Below are 14,229 nucleotides of genomic sequence, written 5' to 3'. Positions count from 1 at the left end.
GTGCTTTCCCAATGTGCTGCTGGGCTTGGCAGTGACCTGGGTACCAAGGCAGGGACCCAAAAAGGAACAGGTCACTGATAAATAGCAGAGCTGGCTGGCTGATGGGAACCAGGAATAGGAGAGGCAGAGCTGTGTTGGGCTGAGCTGTAGTGTCTTCAAACACTGGAGTCACCCAGGTGGACCCTGGCGTACTTTCTGTGGTGCAGGTGTCCTCCATCTTCCTGCAGTCATCACGTCCTCATCTGAGCTGGTGCACAGCTGGAAGGAGAATCAACAAGAGGCCAGCCAAGCTTTTGCAAAATCAAGTGCTACTGGTGGATATCTGCAGTATTGCCTAGGAACTGTACCCCAAAGATCTTCTACCCTACAGACCTTAGGCTGTGGTCGCTGCATGCCAGCTGCAGCACCAGAGCTACCTTAAGGTGCTCCTGTCCCTTCCCATCCTTTGTGCTCTTCCCTTTACTTGTGCAACCTACTGGCCATGGTGTAGTATGCAAAAATTTAAAAAAGAAAACAAATTTTGGGAGGTATTTCTAATCTGGAACTTTTCATCCCATACAAGAAGCATGGCCTCACCTACAGGTGCATTGGTGTGACCATCACGGTGGGGACTTACCTCCTCCAGGAACAGGGTGCAGGAGTGCAGGAGCTGCCCACGCACAGCACGCTGTTGTCTTCCCTGCAGGTGAATGCCAGATACTCACCAGCGGTGGCACTGGGGGGGAGGACAGCGATGATGAAGACGATGTCTTTCATGGAGCTGAAGCAGAGTGCTACAGCAGAGTAAGCATTTCATTCTGGGGCCTCTTCTGCCTCACTCTGTGCCCTCAGCTGCTGTTGGTATGCCTTGGGTGGTGGTGGTACTGGCCTTCTGTGCCATGTTCAAAACTGGGCCATTCTCTCTGTTTTTCTTTTCTGAGATCAGCCCCTCTCCCAGTTTGTGTAGAAACAACCAGGTCAGTAGAATCACAGATACTTGCCCTCTGGAAGAAAGACCTGCTCTTGACACTCAGGAAGACCCCAATTAGTATAAGCATCCCAGCTCCTAACTATATAATAAGCACCCGCCTGGTTTTTTTACTAGAAGAGGTACCTGGTAGAGTAGCAAAGCACAGCTGGGTTCATTGATTTATCTCTCATTTTTTTCTGGGACTATGTGTATGGATTGAAATGCAGATTAAGCAGCCTGATGGGAAGTGTATTTGTCCTTGAAGCATGTGTGAAATCTGCCAGTGTGTTTGAAATGCTGGTACGGTTACATACGTAACATCTCAGCCTGTGGCTATGGGTATGTGCTGCATTTCACACACTTGATACTTCATTTTGATCTGCTTCTGAAGTCTTAGAGGGTTGTCCAAGCTGTTCCTACCCCAAGGCAGCTAAGACCTCCCAAATATTTGGGGAGATCTGCCCACAGCATCCTTTTTCTGAAGGTGGGAATATGCTTCAGGACTCAAAAGCATCTCCTGGATCTGTCTCTGAGCTGTAACGTGGCTCAGCTTTCCCCTAGTGCCTTTATAAACCAGGATAGAGCTTCTCTCTGTCTGCTCATGGCCACAGTCCTGAGCCAGACACTGTGGAAATCAGGAACCCACTTTTCCTTTACTCCAGTATAAGCACATCCAGCCGTATATGCCTGGCTCCCTGCAAGCAGGACAATGTCAGACCCAAATTTTCTCTGCAAAAAGCAGGAGCGCTGCTTTGGACTGTGCAAACTCAGGCAAACTAAGGAGACAAGGGCCCTCTCTCCCCCTTTCTTCAAGGTCAACTGTGTTTTATGCTGAATTTTCCTTTCTTACACTTCCTATGCTAAGATGCACAAGACAAAGCGCCTGCTGTCTGTCCATCCCTTTGATTTTGAACTGGACTCGGAGTACTCTGCTCAGTCTCGCCGCCAGTCTGTGCAGCTCTCTCCAGCAGCCAGCAGTCCGGATGCTTTCCAGGTACTGGGAGAGTGCTGGGGATTGCTTTCCTCTCATCTTCTTCCTTGCTACCTCTGCTACCTCCTCCTTCAGCTGGTGTTGAGAGGTGATGGTGCCGATCCTCACTTCCCGTAGCCCGATCCTCACTTCCCATAGCCCGACGTGCTACCTCTTCTCCCATTTCAAGTGTTTTGCCTAAGGCTGAGTCAGGAGTAGGACATCTGACCGAAGCGAGGATAAGTGGCTAGATGAGATAACAAGAACTCCTCTGCAGACAACAGTTTTCTTGTGTCGTCCCAAGGCTATGGGACATGCTAGTTTCCAGTGGGCTTTTGGAGGTTCAGCACTGAAGGGATGAAATGAAGCCAGACTCCTCTGTCATCATCCTATCCAGTTTGGGGCTGGTTTTGCCACGTGGTGGCACTAGGGATGTAGCTGGCTGGCAGCTTCATGGACCACACTACCCTCTTGAAACTGAGAAGATGAATCCTTCAGAGCCAGCATGACTGCAGGGACAGCACCTCTGGGGTTGGGGTCCCCATCAGCCAGAGGGGAGAACAAAAACGGCATGAACACTGGTTATGTCTATATAGGAGATTATATGTGTCTTAGTATCAGGAGGTCCTAACCAGGAGCAGGACCCATGGGCAGCTCCAGCACGAGTGACTGCAGTGAGTACGCCCCATGATCCCAGCAAGGGCTTGGGATCAGCCATCACCACCTTCCAGCTCTGGGAAGCAATGCAAACAGGGCTGCCCTGGATGTGGCAAAAGATCTTCCAGCTTAAGATGATTCAGATCAAGCTTTGTGGCCTGCTCCTGTCTGCCTTTTCTGTTGAAATTTCACTTAAAATTTTAAAGGAGCTTAATTTTTTTGAACAGTACCCCTGGGTAGAACTAGGATGTGCTGAGATGTGTAACAAAGTTTGGGATTGTTGTTGGGGTTTTTTTGGTTTAGGTTTTCTTTTAAACAAAAACAAAACAAAAAGCCACCAACCCAAAAAAAGAAAACCAAACAATTCACACCGTCCCATGTAAATTGATAAGAATTTTGGGCAAAGAAGTAGATTCATTCTTTCTTTATCTAAGCCTGTCTTTATGCAGCAGAATTCAACATGAGTCTACGGAGGGCTGGCCTCTGTCAAGATCACCTGAATTAGATTTATTGGTTACAGATTACTCGAGGGGCAGAAGGTAGCTATTGTTTGAATAAGGGAAAGGGCATGGTGTTTTAAAAGACCAAGTTTTTGCAGCCTAGCTATAGGGACTCCGTGCCTAGTTCTTGTAAAAATTAACAGTGCCCTCTGGTAGCGATGAGAAGTACTGCTCAGCGTTCATCAGCAAGGTAAGTAAGGCTTTAAAATGGATTAGGAATTGGCATTATAAAAAGTCAATCCATGCATGTATTGGAGGATAAAGCTAGGAGCTATTAGTGAAGGTCAGGAGTGGCAGCAAGACCTTGCAGACAGCTGCTCAGCAGCAATCCTCATCTCTCAGCCCTTCCCAGATTTCCCCAACTCAGCCGAAGGTGCCTCCCAGGAGTCCAGGATTGCAGAGGCAGATCTGGTCTTCCACCACGTCTTGCAGGAAAAGGGACCGGGTGTAAGCCCTCCAGAGAAGCACTTCAGCACAGAGATTCGGCTCACCGTCAATTCACGGAGAAGGAGCCTGGAAAGAAATGTAAAACCTGGTAGGTGTCTCTGTCCAGGCTCCTCTTGTATCCTGGGGAAAAGTGGCTGCAAGAGTTGGACCAAAATGAAAATGTCTTCGAGTTTTGTTTTAGCCACTAAAAGGCTGGAGTGTCAAGACAAAATATCCATCTGCAAAAGTGATTTTTTTTTTTTTTTAATGAGAGAATTGGCTGAGGTTATTTCATTGTAATGGGCTGGGTTTGTCCCCAACAAACTCATTTCTCAAAGCCAAAGGGTTGTTCTTAAGGTGTCCAGCCCTTTCACACCTGGATGTCTTGTCCAGAGTAAGAACTAGGTACAATCATATGACAGTACTGGAAGCCAGACTAGAAACAATGGGGTGTCCTGCAGGCAGCAACAGATGAATTGAACTTTTTGCCAAAGGATGTTGCAGGTGCAGAAATTTTAGAGTTTTAAGGGGACTTGAACTGGAGTGAGACTGGACAGGAACTAGAGGGAAGCACTGGGGGTTGCTAAGCAGCATCTTTGTAGCTGGGCAGGGTGCACCGGCAGGCTGCAAGATCTGTGGTTTCATGAGTCTATAAATACCCTAGCAAATGACGGTGCAGAATTTGCCTTTTACTACTATTGTTTTTCCTGCTGTGATAGCAGATCCAGGAGGGTTGGGAACTGGCTTGTGCGTATGCAGCTGTAGAACATATATTTATATATGTGTGTGTGTATATATATATATCTCCTTCTGGGTCTCCAACTGCTTGGTTGTATTTTCAAGTGCTTGATTTTCAGGGCGCTAGGAAACACTGGATAAACCCTACTGTGCACTGTTTAAATTCCTAATCTGAGTCCCTCTGGAGCAACACAGCAGCATGGTCCCCTGGCTTGTTAATTCCATTTTCTCTCATTGTTTTTGTCTCATTTGAAATTCCTCTTTGAAAAGGAGAAATTCCACTCTTTAAATGCCTCTCTAGTCTGAGACAAACCTCTCCCAGCACCTGAACAATGCGTGAAGGGCAGCGTCCAAATCTGTGCTACAACAAAATTGGGAAGGCAATAGCAGTTTTTGGTGAGGGGCCTGGCTGTCTGGGGCATGACAGAGCAAGGATGATCCTCCTTGTGCCCCCTGCTATCTCAGCAGTGCTGTGTGGGATCCTGCTGAGCTAGGTGCTGCGCTGCCACAGTGGATGGAGCTGCAGCCTGGCACAGCATAGCCATCCTTAATCTTAGCGTCTCTTGCAGAAGCATCTCTGCAATGACAGAAAGTGTGATTTGGAGAAGTGCTTCATTATTTGCTTGTCTTAAGGGTGGGGCCAATGTCCAGGAAGTAACTCAGGGGTGTGAATCTCTTGTACCTTTGTGCTGAAGCCTTCTTTCTCAAAAGGCAGCCCCTGGAATGAGCAGCCCCTGTCCCAGTACTCTGCAGATACGGACACCTCTGATGAGGACGTGAAGGGAGCCCAGTTTCCTGTCTACGCGCCCCATCACACAAAACGCCGGAACAGAGCTTCCTCCCAGGAGAACGTCGGCCACTCTGGGAATCAGGTACCAAACAGCTGTTGAACCTCTTACGAGACAAAGTCTGTGGCCAAGACTCTTTTGCCATAAATGGTACTTGTTATCTGCGAGGTGCAGGATGGTGCAAGGTGGTTCAGAGGAGAAGAGAAGCAGTTGTGGCAAACCGGTCTCTCAGCCAGGATGCACAGGGGCAGTTTGATGGCCATGCTTCCTATGTGTGGGTCGAAGAGGGAGCAGTGTGTGTCCCAGATCTCTGTAGGCTCGAGACCCCTCTCCTCCTCTTCAGCTCAGGAACTGAAGAAGCTGGGAGTGTAGCCACTTTGCATTGCCAAAGCAATACAGTGAGCCTGTGGGACGACCTAGGAGCTGGCTCATCTAGGTGTCACATCATGGTTGCGTGCCACCAGCAAGAGGAATGCCCAGCCCATGTCCTGCCCTCTGTGTTGTAAGAGACCTGCCAAGGTGTTTGTGAGACGGGAGCAGGGCTGAGACCTGGGAAGGTGTGCTTAAGGCTCCTTCGTTTGTTAAGGTGAGGAAGAATAAGCTTTTCTCTGCATTTTTAGGATGATGCAGAAGTACTCTGGACCTCTGTGCTTCTTCTCCCAGGTTCTCCTTCCAGCCCTTCCACTTCCACACATGTGGCAAAGAGAAAATCAGGCACTGGTGCTTCACTCTGCCCATGCTGCTGTCACAGTAGCAAGTCTGCCTTCATTGCTGTTAACTTTCCAGCCTGTCCTTATTAATCTGTGAGTTACCTATTGTTTTCTGTGTCCCCAAAAAGGCTTTCTTCAGTTGAATGCGCTGGTGCTTTATGATCAGACCAAGGTTTGGAGAGGCATATTTAATAAGCATCAAGATCCTTTTCTTCCTTTGCAGTGTGTAGTGTTCTTGCCCCAGTAGGACTGGGTCAAGACGACCTGTTATGTATCTCTCCTGAATGATGATAATACGGGGAACAGTCTAGAGAAGGGCGTCAAAAAGGCTGTGAGCTTGTGTTTTAATTGTCAAGCAAGGACCTGCAGTTCCTGATGCCACCTTTGTGAATGGTGGGTGGTGGGAATGGTAAAAAGCATTCCTCAGACCTCTTAAGCTGCAAAATGTGCAGTGATGTTTGACTATACAGATACACAGGGAGAGCCCACTGCTTGTTTCTGCTCACAGCTGGTAATTTTGCATGTCCTGGAACCCCCCTTTGGGTAATCGGTGGGGGGATCTGTAACCACAACCATCCCTCAGCACCACACTTCTTGTGCCTCTGTACGGAAGCCTTTTACTTCTCTCAGCACATGTTTTAATTAGTAAATGCCATTCCTTTTTCAGTCAGCAGTAAATGGAAGAACCATGGACTGGGTGTCCTTAATGAGGCCACGGTACGTTAGGCATGAAATGTGCACTGTGCTTTGCAGTGGGGAAACGGGGCCAAATTCCTACCAATGCTTCAGATGACTTCCTTCATCAGCTAGGCAAGCTCTCGCTTCAGGGCCGTCTGGCATGCTTTGTGGTTTGCTCCATCACACCAGTACGAAGGCTGCTGTGGAACTTTGTCTCTCTAATGGTTAAGACATCTTCTCACTCCCAATTTAACCCCATTTGCTCTTATGCCAATGTCATTCATTAGCTTAAATGGCTCTTCATCCTTCCTGCCCTTTGTGCTGCTGATGGGTTTACAGCTAGCAACCACACTCCCACAGAGCCTCCTCCACAACCAGCAGGAAGAGACCCAGCTCTGTGCTGGACCATTAACTTCAGAATGATGCGTGCATGCATCACTGTCACTGTTGGCCACGGAGAGGCCAGGTACAATCCCAAAGAAGAGAGAAGGCAAGAACATCCGGATTTCGATGCTAGCCAGCTCTGTTGCATTGGCAGAGTTGGAAGAGGTTCAGAAGAGGCTGGTGTGCATCCTCTTGTCCTAGGGTTGGAGGAGATGGAGGAGCTGAGGGCAGAGAGGGGGAGCAAAGACAGGCCAGGAGCAATTTGGGACAGCGAGCAGAGGACTCCATTGTCCTGAGTGGCAACATGGTGCCTCTTGAGCTGCTTACAGGCACTTCCAGGGTATGTCATGTAATCATCATCAGGGCTTCTGGGGTATTCCAGCCTCTCATGGGATATCCCTGGGGACAGTGAGGATGGCTGAATACGACTGGCCACCCTGGCACTGCACTTCTCAGAAGCCGTGCCCTTTGGAGATTCAAGATGTTGGCCTGTGGGGTGTAGGGTCCAGAAGCATGTTTGTTAACTCCTGCTAACCCTGTATTGAATCCCATAGCCTGGCTTCAAAACCAATGTTCAAAATACCTTGTTGACATCTGAAGGTTTCAAGAGGTGGAGAGCTCCACTCTTTGCCCTGTATCACTTTGACCCCACAGATGAAAACCCTCTTTCCTAAAACTGCCTTAGGTGCAAGTTTGTCAAAATATGTTTGATCTGAAAATCACTTTTGCTCTAATTCTAGAGAGGATACACTGTTCAGTCCCAAACACAAGAAACTTAACTTTTCCAGTAGCAAAAGCAGAGGCTGTTCCCTAGCCCTGTGACTCCAGGAGTTGAAGGTGCTTGAACAAAATTTAAAAAACAAACAAACCATCCCCCCAAAGAAACCTATTTAAAAATCCCCTTAAACCTGATAAGACATAAAAAAAGAAGCCCTGAATTGGTAACTGTGCAGGTCTTTGCCTTTAGGTGTTTAGAAGCCAGGTAGGTACAGGACCAAGCCACAAGGAATAGCACCAATTTAACAAGTTTCTCCCCAAACGCCATTCTGTTGTACCTCAAGGGAGCTCAGTGGTTCTGGATTCCTGAAGCTTTGATGCCATCTGGTTCCTCTTCTTTACATAAAGCTTCTGTCAGAGGTCTTGGCAATTTGAGAGACTGGGGGCAGCACCTCTGCTGGAGTAACCTGTATTCCCTCTCCAGCAGCAAGTGATAGTTTGCCCTAATTGATGTCCTCCTATGGGCTGTGTTTTAAGTTTCTTCACTTTCAACATTTTAATACAGAGCAGCATTTGCCAGCCTTTGTCTTGTGGAAAGCAGTGCCAGGGTGGTCCAGCCCCTGATAGCGATGCACCCTAATAGGGTGACGATCATGCATTAAAATCATCCTTGCTTGGGAAGGAGAATGAAAGATCTTTCACTCCTATCCCTGTAGCCCATCAACAGCAGACCGTGCGTTATGCTCTGACCTCTCTGAACCTCTGTGTTATGGTGGCATGGTGGTGCCAGGTGCTCAGTTCATCACCATCTCTTCCTCTGAAGCTGATCGCCCATCACAGACTTCTCGTTGTCACCAGGAGCAATGCAAGAGTCAGGCCTTAAACAGCACCGAGAAACCACATAGAGATGGATTGGATTGCTTCCTGCCTATGGGTTTAATGCTGTTTAAAGATGCATTCTGTTCGGGATGGTAATTACAGCACTCTGCTCTCCGGAGTGTCAGGTTTTTATATTCATCTTGCCTTAAGTGGATACGATCTTTCCAAGCTGTTGTGAGGATCTAATTAATTGAACACTAGGAAGCACAAAATCTAAGTGAGAGGATGGAAATGTTATAAAAACAAAGCCAAGCCCTCACATCTCTTTGTTACTGCATTTACTTACTGCATTTGCTGCTCATTCCCCTTTGAAAGGGAGGTAGCCACTTGCAACAGCAGTGATGTGGGAGGTAGTGTTATAAAATGAACAATATTTCTCATCATTTGTGTTTTATTTGTTTGGATCAAAGGAGAAAGACATTTTTTTTTAAAGAAAGCAAAACTTTGATTTCTAAATGGAAAAAAAAAAAGCTTCCTTTTAATGTTTTCAGTGATTTAACCACAAAAGTTTGTCTTGGCTCTTAAGCATAGAAAGTAACTTCTTTTTGATTTTTCAGGAGTTTGTCTCTCCCCCCGTCTCTCTCCCCCCATCTCTCTCCCCCCGTCTCTCTCCCCCCGTCTCTTCCCTTTGTGCCCCTCTTTTTAGTTGGAAGAGTGAAGGAGAAAAGAGGGGCAAGCATCTTGGTAAATCAATGCATGGACAAGTCAGAAAATTTCAAAGTGTGTTGGGGAAGACTTTCAGTTTTAGTTTTTCTGTCTGGAATCTTTCATGGGAAATTCTTACCTTCCTCCCTCTTCCTTTCCAGCCTGTATTGGCAGGGGGATGATGGGGTAGTAGCTGCTTGAAAAACATGTTAGTAGGAAGGGAAAATCAAAGCTGACTTGAATTCGGGGCAGCATGCAAGATAGATGGCTTTGTTACAGCCTGGTGCTTTTGTCTGGACAAGGGGTCAGCGATGTGGTTTTATGCTCACTACCACTGATGCTTCGGTGGGAATTGCTGGGTACTCAGCATTGCTTTGAGTTTTCCAGATTCGAGGAGAGGCCATGCACCTCCTGGAGCTCTTCAGGGTATCCAGGGCCATTTTTTAAAGAATTATTTTTTAATGTTTTTTAACTCAGTCCACTTGCTGCTTGCTTTCTTCTGCTGATTGCACGGTTTTCTCACTGTGCTGGCAGTGGTGGCTGGTCTGTTCTCTACTTCTTTTCTCTCTTTCTCCTTTCCTCTAGATTCATGAGCTCAACAAACGCATGTCCACAATTGAACGCATGCTGAACCGCTTGGAGGAAAAAATCCTGGTGCACTCTGATGAGGTAACCGGGCAAAGCCAGGGCACTCCCTCTGCAGTGAGAAAGCGTGGGCTGTGCTGGTCCCTTCCCCTTGTCATCAGAGGGGCTGCTCTGAAACAGCCAGCATTGCAGAGAGAAAGCTGGATAGGCAAAATGGCTCAGGTGGTTTGATGTTAACCCTCTGTTTTGGCCTTGGAGGCTCTCCTCTAGGTTCAGGTGATGAAGTGCCTTCAAAACATTGCATGGCAGGACAGAAACAGAAGCAAATTTAACCTATGGTATTTAGGCCCCTGTGCAAGCTAGTGCCTTCTTTGCCTCTTCTGCACAGGGAAAATTGGATTTCAGGTTGATACTCTATGAAATGTTAGTTTCAGGAGTATTGTTAAGTGGGTGTCAGTACCTCTGCAGAGCTGTGACGGCTCATTTGAAATCGTGGGAGAATCAATTAGTACATATGAGGAAGTCACCTGGTTACTGTGAATAGGAGATCTGAGTCAAGAAGGATTACTGTAACTCTTCTGAGCTGCCCTTATCTTTCCTTGTCATCAAACTTGGAAGAAAACAGCTAAATTACGTTAAACCTGGACAGCGATGTAGATTCTGTGAATACTTAGGTCATTCACCATTGATTTTGGCTTTCTAATTTTAGACCATGTACTCTTCCTTTGTGTGAACCCATCACCATGTGCTGCTCTGGTGACTGACGGCTTGGTAGAATGGACAGTGTTAATTACAGAGAGGTCCCCTAGGCATAGACAAAACAATGCAATTGCTTCTTTTTTCTAAATTTCTTAATGGTGATGGCCATGTCTGTACCCATTCAGTGTTTCTGTCAGTAAATCTGACCAAGGGAGTAGGAGATGTGTACATTTGCAGGTTTCCATGCTTTGTTCCCGTGTCTAGGACAGATCAGAGTAGAGCCAACAGGTCCAAATATCTGCGGGACAGGTTGAGGTTAACTGCTAAGAAACGCTTTCTAGCAGAAATAATAGCAGAGCCTGGGAAAAGTTTGCCTGGGAGAAAGATGGCCTGCTGCAGATGCCATTGTTCAAGGTCATTAAGAACAGCTTAGACAAAAACCCATCAGGTATGACATAGATAATTGTATTCTCGTCTTAATGCAAGGGACAGCAAGTTCAGTAACTTCTGGAGATCCCTTCCAGCACCTAGGATTTTAACAGGATTCTTCTGTAGGTACCATGAATTGCACTTAATAGCAGGGCTGGGTTTAAATATACCACCTATTCTGCAGGAAAACCTGCTGCATCTTTTTTTATCACAAATAAGATTACCTAGAGGCTCCACTCCTGCTTCCCTCACCCTGGTGGACCATGTCTTTGGGTCTCTGTGTTTCCTAAGGAAAATAAGGTTATTTTTGGCCACAAATCCCCCATGAACACCTGGGGGGGGGGGGGGGGGGGGCAGGGGGTAGGGCTGGGGAGGCAGTTTTCCACAGGGTAAAACAGGTAAGTTCTGTGTGTGGGGAAAATGGATGGGAGGTTCTGTAGATCAAGAGTTTGTATTCCTTGGCATGGAGCTGAAGTGCAGCTTGCTGGGCTCTGCTACCCCCCTGGGCAGTCTGACTGCCCCTTGTGAAAAAAGGTGCAGAGAGGGAGCTTGAAGTCCCCTTTGTGAAGTCCGTCTGTGGTAGAACTCCTCGAGCCCCTCTGCTGGCCAGTCTTGCTGAGTGTCTGGACCCAGGCATGCCCCATTGTCCACCACAGGAGACTCTTACACAGGTCCTTTCTTCTGCTCCTTCAGACTCCAGCCCCAGAATCCCAACTCGATCTTGATGAGGAGGAGGAGGAACTGAAGAAGAAGCTGGAGGAGTTGGCTAGCAACATCAGTGACAAAGAAGTCTCTTCTGAAGAGGAGGAGCATGAAGAAAAGAGAGTGAAGAAGCCAGAGATTAATTCGTCCAGTGATGACATGGCCAGAGATGCTCGAAAGGTAATCTGTATCCTCCCACCCATACTGGTCTGGGCTCCATCTGCAGTTCCTTCTGCTTTTGGTAGTTTATGGCTTATACCATGATAATGTAACTCTCCTTCTGTCCCGTACCTCCACCTTGATGCTGTCCAGGGCTGTCTTGCTCAGCTGCCTGCTTAACCAGGGTGTTGATGTATAGGGAAGTTCTGGGGTCTTGGATCTGCACCTTTGTCCTTGTAGGCTCTTCCAGTCCCACCCAAGAGTCAAAAATAAAGTCTCTTAGAGGTCTTGCAGGCTACTTCCCATTAGTGAGAGGTACACAACCTCCACTTCTATTTAGAAGAGTTGTCTCAGGATCTAGGTGTCATTACAGGGTTGGTAGAAGAGCTTGGTGATGATTTGGTACTGGCAGCATTTGTCAGGTACCTGTTACAGCTTGAAACGTCTTTTCCAGACATGTCTGTGCTCCCGTACTAGGCAAGGCACTCCCAAAATCCCTGGTCCCACTTCCACTTTTCTAGGTCAGCAACTCCTGTACTTACAGCACTGTGCTGGCTCCTGTCCCCCACTCAGTGGTGGGTGATTTGTGAGGACATGGGTTAGGGAGAGGAGGAGGGTTCACAGCAGCTATGCAGCCTCATTCCCATTACTCCAGAGGGTCCCTCACCTCCATGGCCCACTGCAGCTCTGACTTATCCCCCTGCCTGCCAGGTGCATTTTGGAGACCTGCTTTTCCCCTGTCTATCCCTGTGGCAGGGCTGGGGAGGCATTTATTTGTGTGCAGCCTTGCAGGGGAGAATCGCTTCCCTGTCTGGAGAGCAAGAGCAGACAAAGGTGCTGGATTGCTTCCCCCTCGCCTCACCCAGCAGGCAGAAAGGCTGGGTGACAGCATCAGGGATGAGCAACAGATGATGGCTCAGGTGACTCAGAAAGTAAGGGAGATCTTGTGTGTTCCCGGTTGTGCGGAGCCTCCCGAGAGTGTCCATTAGCACAAAATGAAGAGGTCAGTGTTTCTTGTTGGGTCTCTAATGGCTTATTTGTTTATCCCCTCCCTTCTGCTTTGCTGGTGGATGGGGTACACATGCATTTGTTCTGACACATCTGTCACTGGCAAGGGCAGCGAAGGAAGCGAGCGGGGTCTGCGCTGCCCCTCTCTTCCTGCAAAGCTCTTTTTGTATGCGGTTACGGAGACTTTTGTTGTGCCACAAAGACTCTCTTTCATGTGTTTTTGTTCCTCCAGCCTCTCAAGGCAAAACCTGGCTGCTGCTGGGCTTGGAGAGTGTGGCTGCATGTACTCATGTGGTACATTTAGTGAGTCTGTCTCAGGTATGAGTCTCTCCATGGGTCTACATAAAATCTCAGGATTAGAGCAAGCGGCTATTCCCAGGACACCTTCCTTCATGGTTTTGGGTACCATTTGCTATGCTCTTACCAACACTGGATCAGTGGTATGCTGCATCCTTTCTGAAACCCTCCTTCACTGCCTCTTTTTTCATGAAAGCTGCTTTTAGATGATTGCCGCAGCCAGACTTAACTACAATTCATTGGTTGAACAACGTGCATCTTCTTAGTAACCACTTCCAGTTAATTGCAGCACAGGGGATAAGTGGTAACTCACCAAGCCAAGGTAACTTAATTCGTGTGTGAGCTGCTGATCTGCAGCAGACAGAGGCTCAAACCCTGACCTGCACTGATGAACAGGGAGATAATAGTGGGGCACCAATGAAAGCTTCTTCATCCTTATAAAATAAAGCCCAGATTCTCCAGATATATTACTTTGACCAAAACCTAGCTATGAGCAGGGAGGATACAGACACGGTTGTCTCTCAGTGGAGTTGTGCAGGGACATAACAAAGGAGCTATATGACAGCTCTTAAGCAAAGAGAGGCCTGGCTGCGTTGCAACAGCTCAAGCAAAACCAAATCTGAGAAGTGAAACAAAATTCAGCTTTTTGCATCACAGCAACACCCAAAGTGTCAAATACCTTCATGCAGTACTGAGTTTGAAATGCCTGCAGTGATGTAGATGGACCAGCCTTGGTCAAAGGCTGTGTCAGTGTGGATATTTTTTTAACAGCAACATTTCTTATACCAGATCCAGAGTTGGATTTTGCATGATTCTGAGTTCATTTTTACATGAGTCTCCTCTCCAGTCAGGAAGAAGTTTTCTAACTGGTGAATACTGCAATGAAAGCAAATGTTCCTAATGGAAAATGTGAAAAAAACCTATGCTGTACTATGAAGGCACCATAAAATGATAAAAATATCAGCTGGACTGAGTTAGCTGGTTCTCTGCAGGATGGCTCACCTGGAAATATGTGCAGTTGTAAACACAACTGTTTGTTGCCAGTGCATATATCACCCCCATCTCCTTGGTTTCTAGGGAATTATCAGTTGAGAGAGAGATTATGAGTTTCTTCAGTCTATTTTTACATGTGCTTAGTGCCTTATCAAGCGAAAGGCACCACTTAAGAGTGTTATTGCCATCAGTGCTCCTTGGGTTGGGAAGAGGGGACATTAGTCCCAAGTTCTGGCAGTGTGGCAAAACAATAATTTCATGGGTTGGGGTGTTTTTTTGCCACTAACTTAAGGAGTTATTTGCATCCATGTTCAGG

At 47.3% G+C, this 14,229-nt stretch overlaps 1 protein-coding gene across 1 annotated transcript in view; it reads left to right on the top strand.

The window, feature by feature from the left end:
- Window positions 1-14,229, top strand: part of MLPH (melanophilin) — a 29,268-nt gene that overhangs the window by 7,027 nt on the left and 8,012 nt on the right. The window contains exons 5-10 of the mRNA XM_064452149.1: window positions 686-783; window positions 1,815-1,943; window positions 3,419-3,611; window positions 4,952-5,112; window positions 9,627-9,710; window positions 11,448-11,636. Of these exons, the coding sequence (XP_064308219.1) occupies window positions 686-783; window positions 1,815-1,943; window positions 3,419-3,611; window positions 4,952-5,112; window positions 9,627-9,710; window positions 11,448-11,636 (854 nt within the window). The remainder of the gene's footprint in view (window positions 1-685; window positions 784-1,814; window positions 1,944-3,418; window positions 3,612-4,951; window positions 5,113-9,626; window positions 9,711-11,447; window positions 11,637-14,229) is intronic.

The sequence above is a fragment of the Phalacrocorax carbo genome, chromosome 5, assembly GCF_963921805.1.
Source record: "Phalacrocorax carbo chromosome 5, bPhaCar2.1, whole genome shotgun sequence".
Classification (NCBI taxonomy): Eukaryota; Metazoa; Chordata; class Aves; order Suliformes; family Phalacrocoracidae; genus Phalacrocorax; species Phalacrocorax carbo.
Note: the sequence above shows the minus strand (reverse complement) of the source record. Positions and strands in the feature narration are given on the sequence as shown.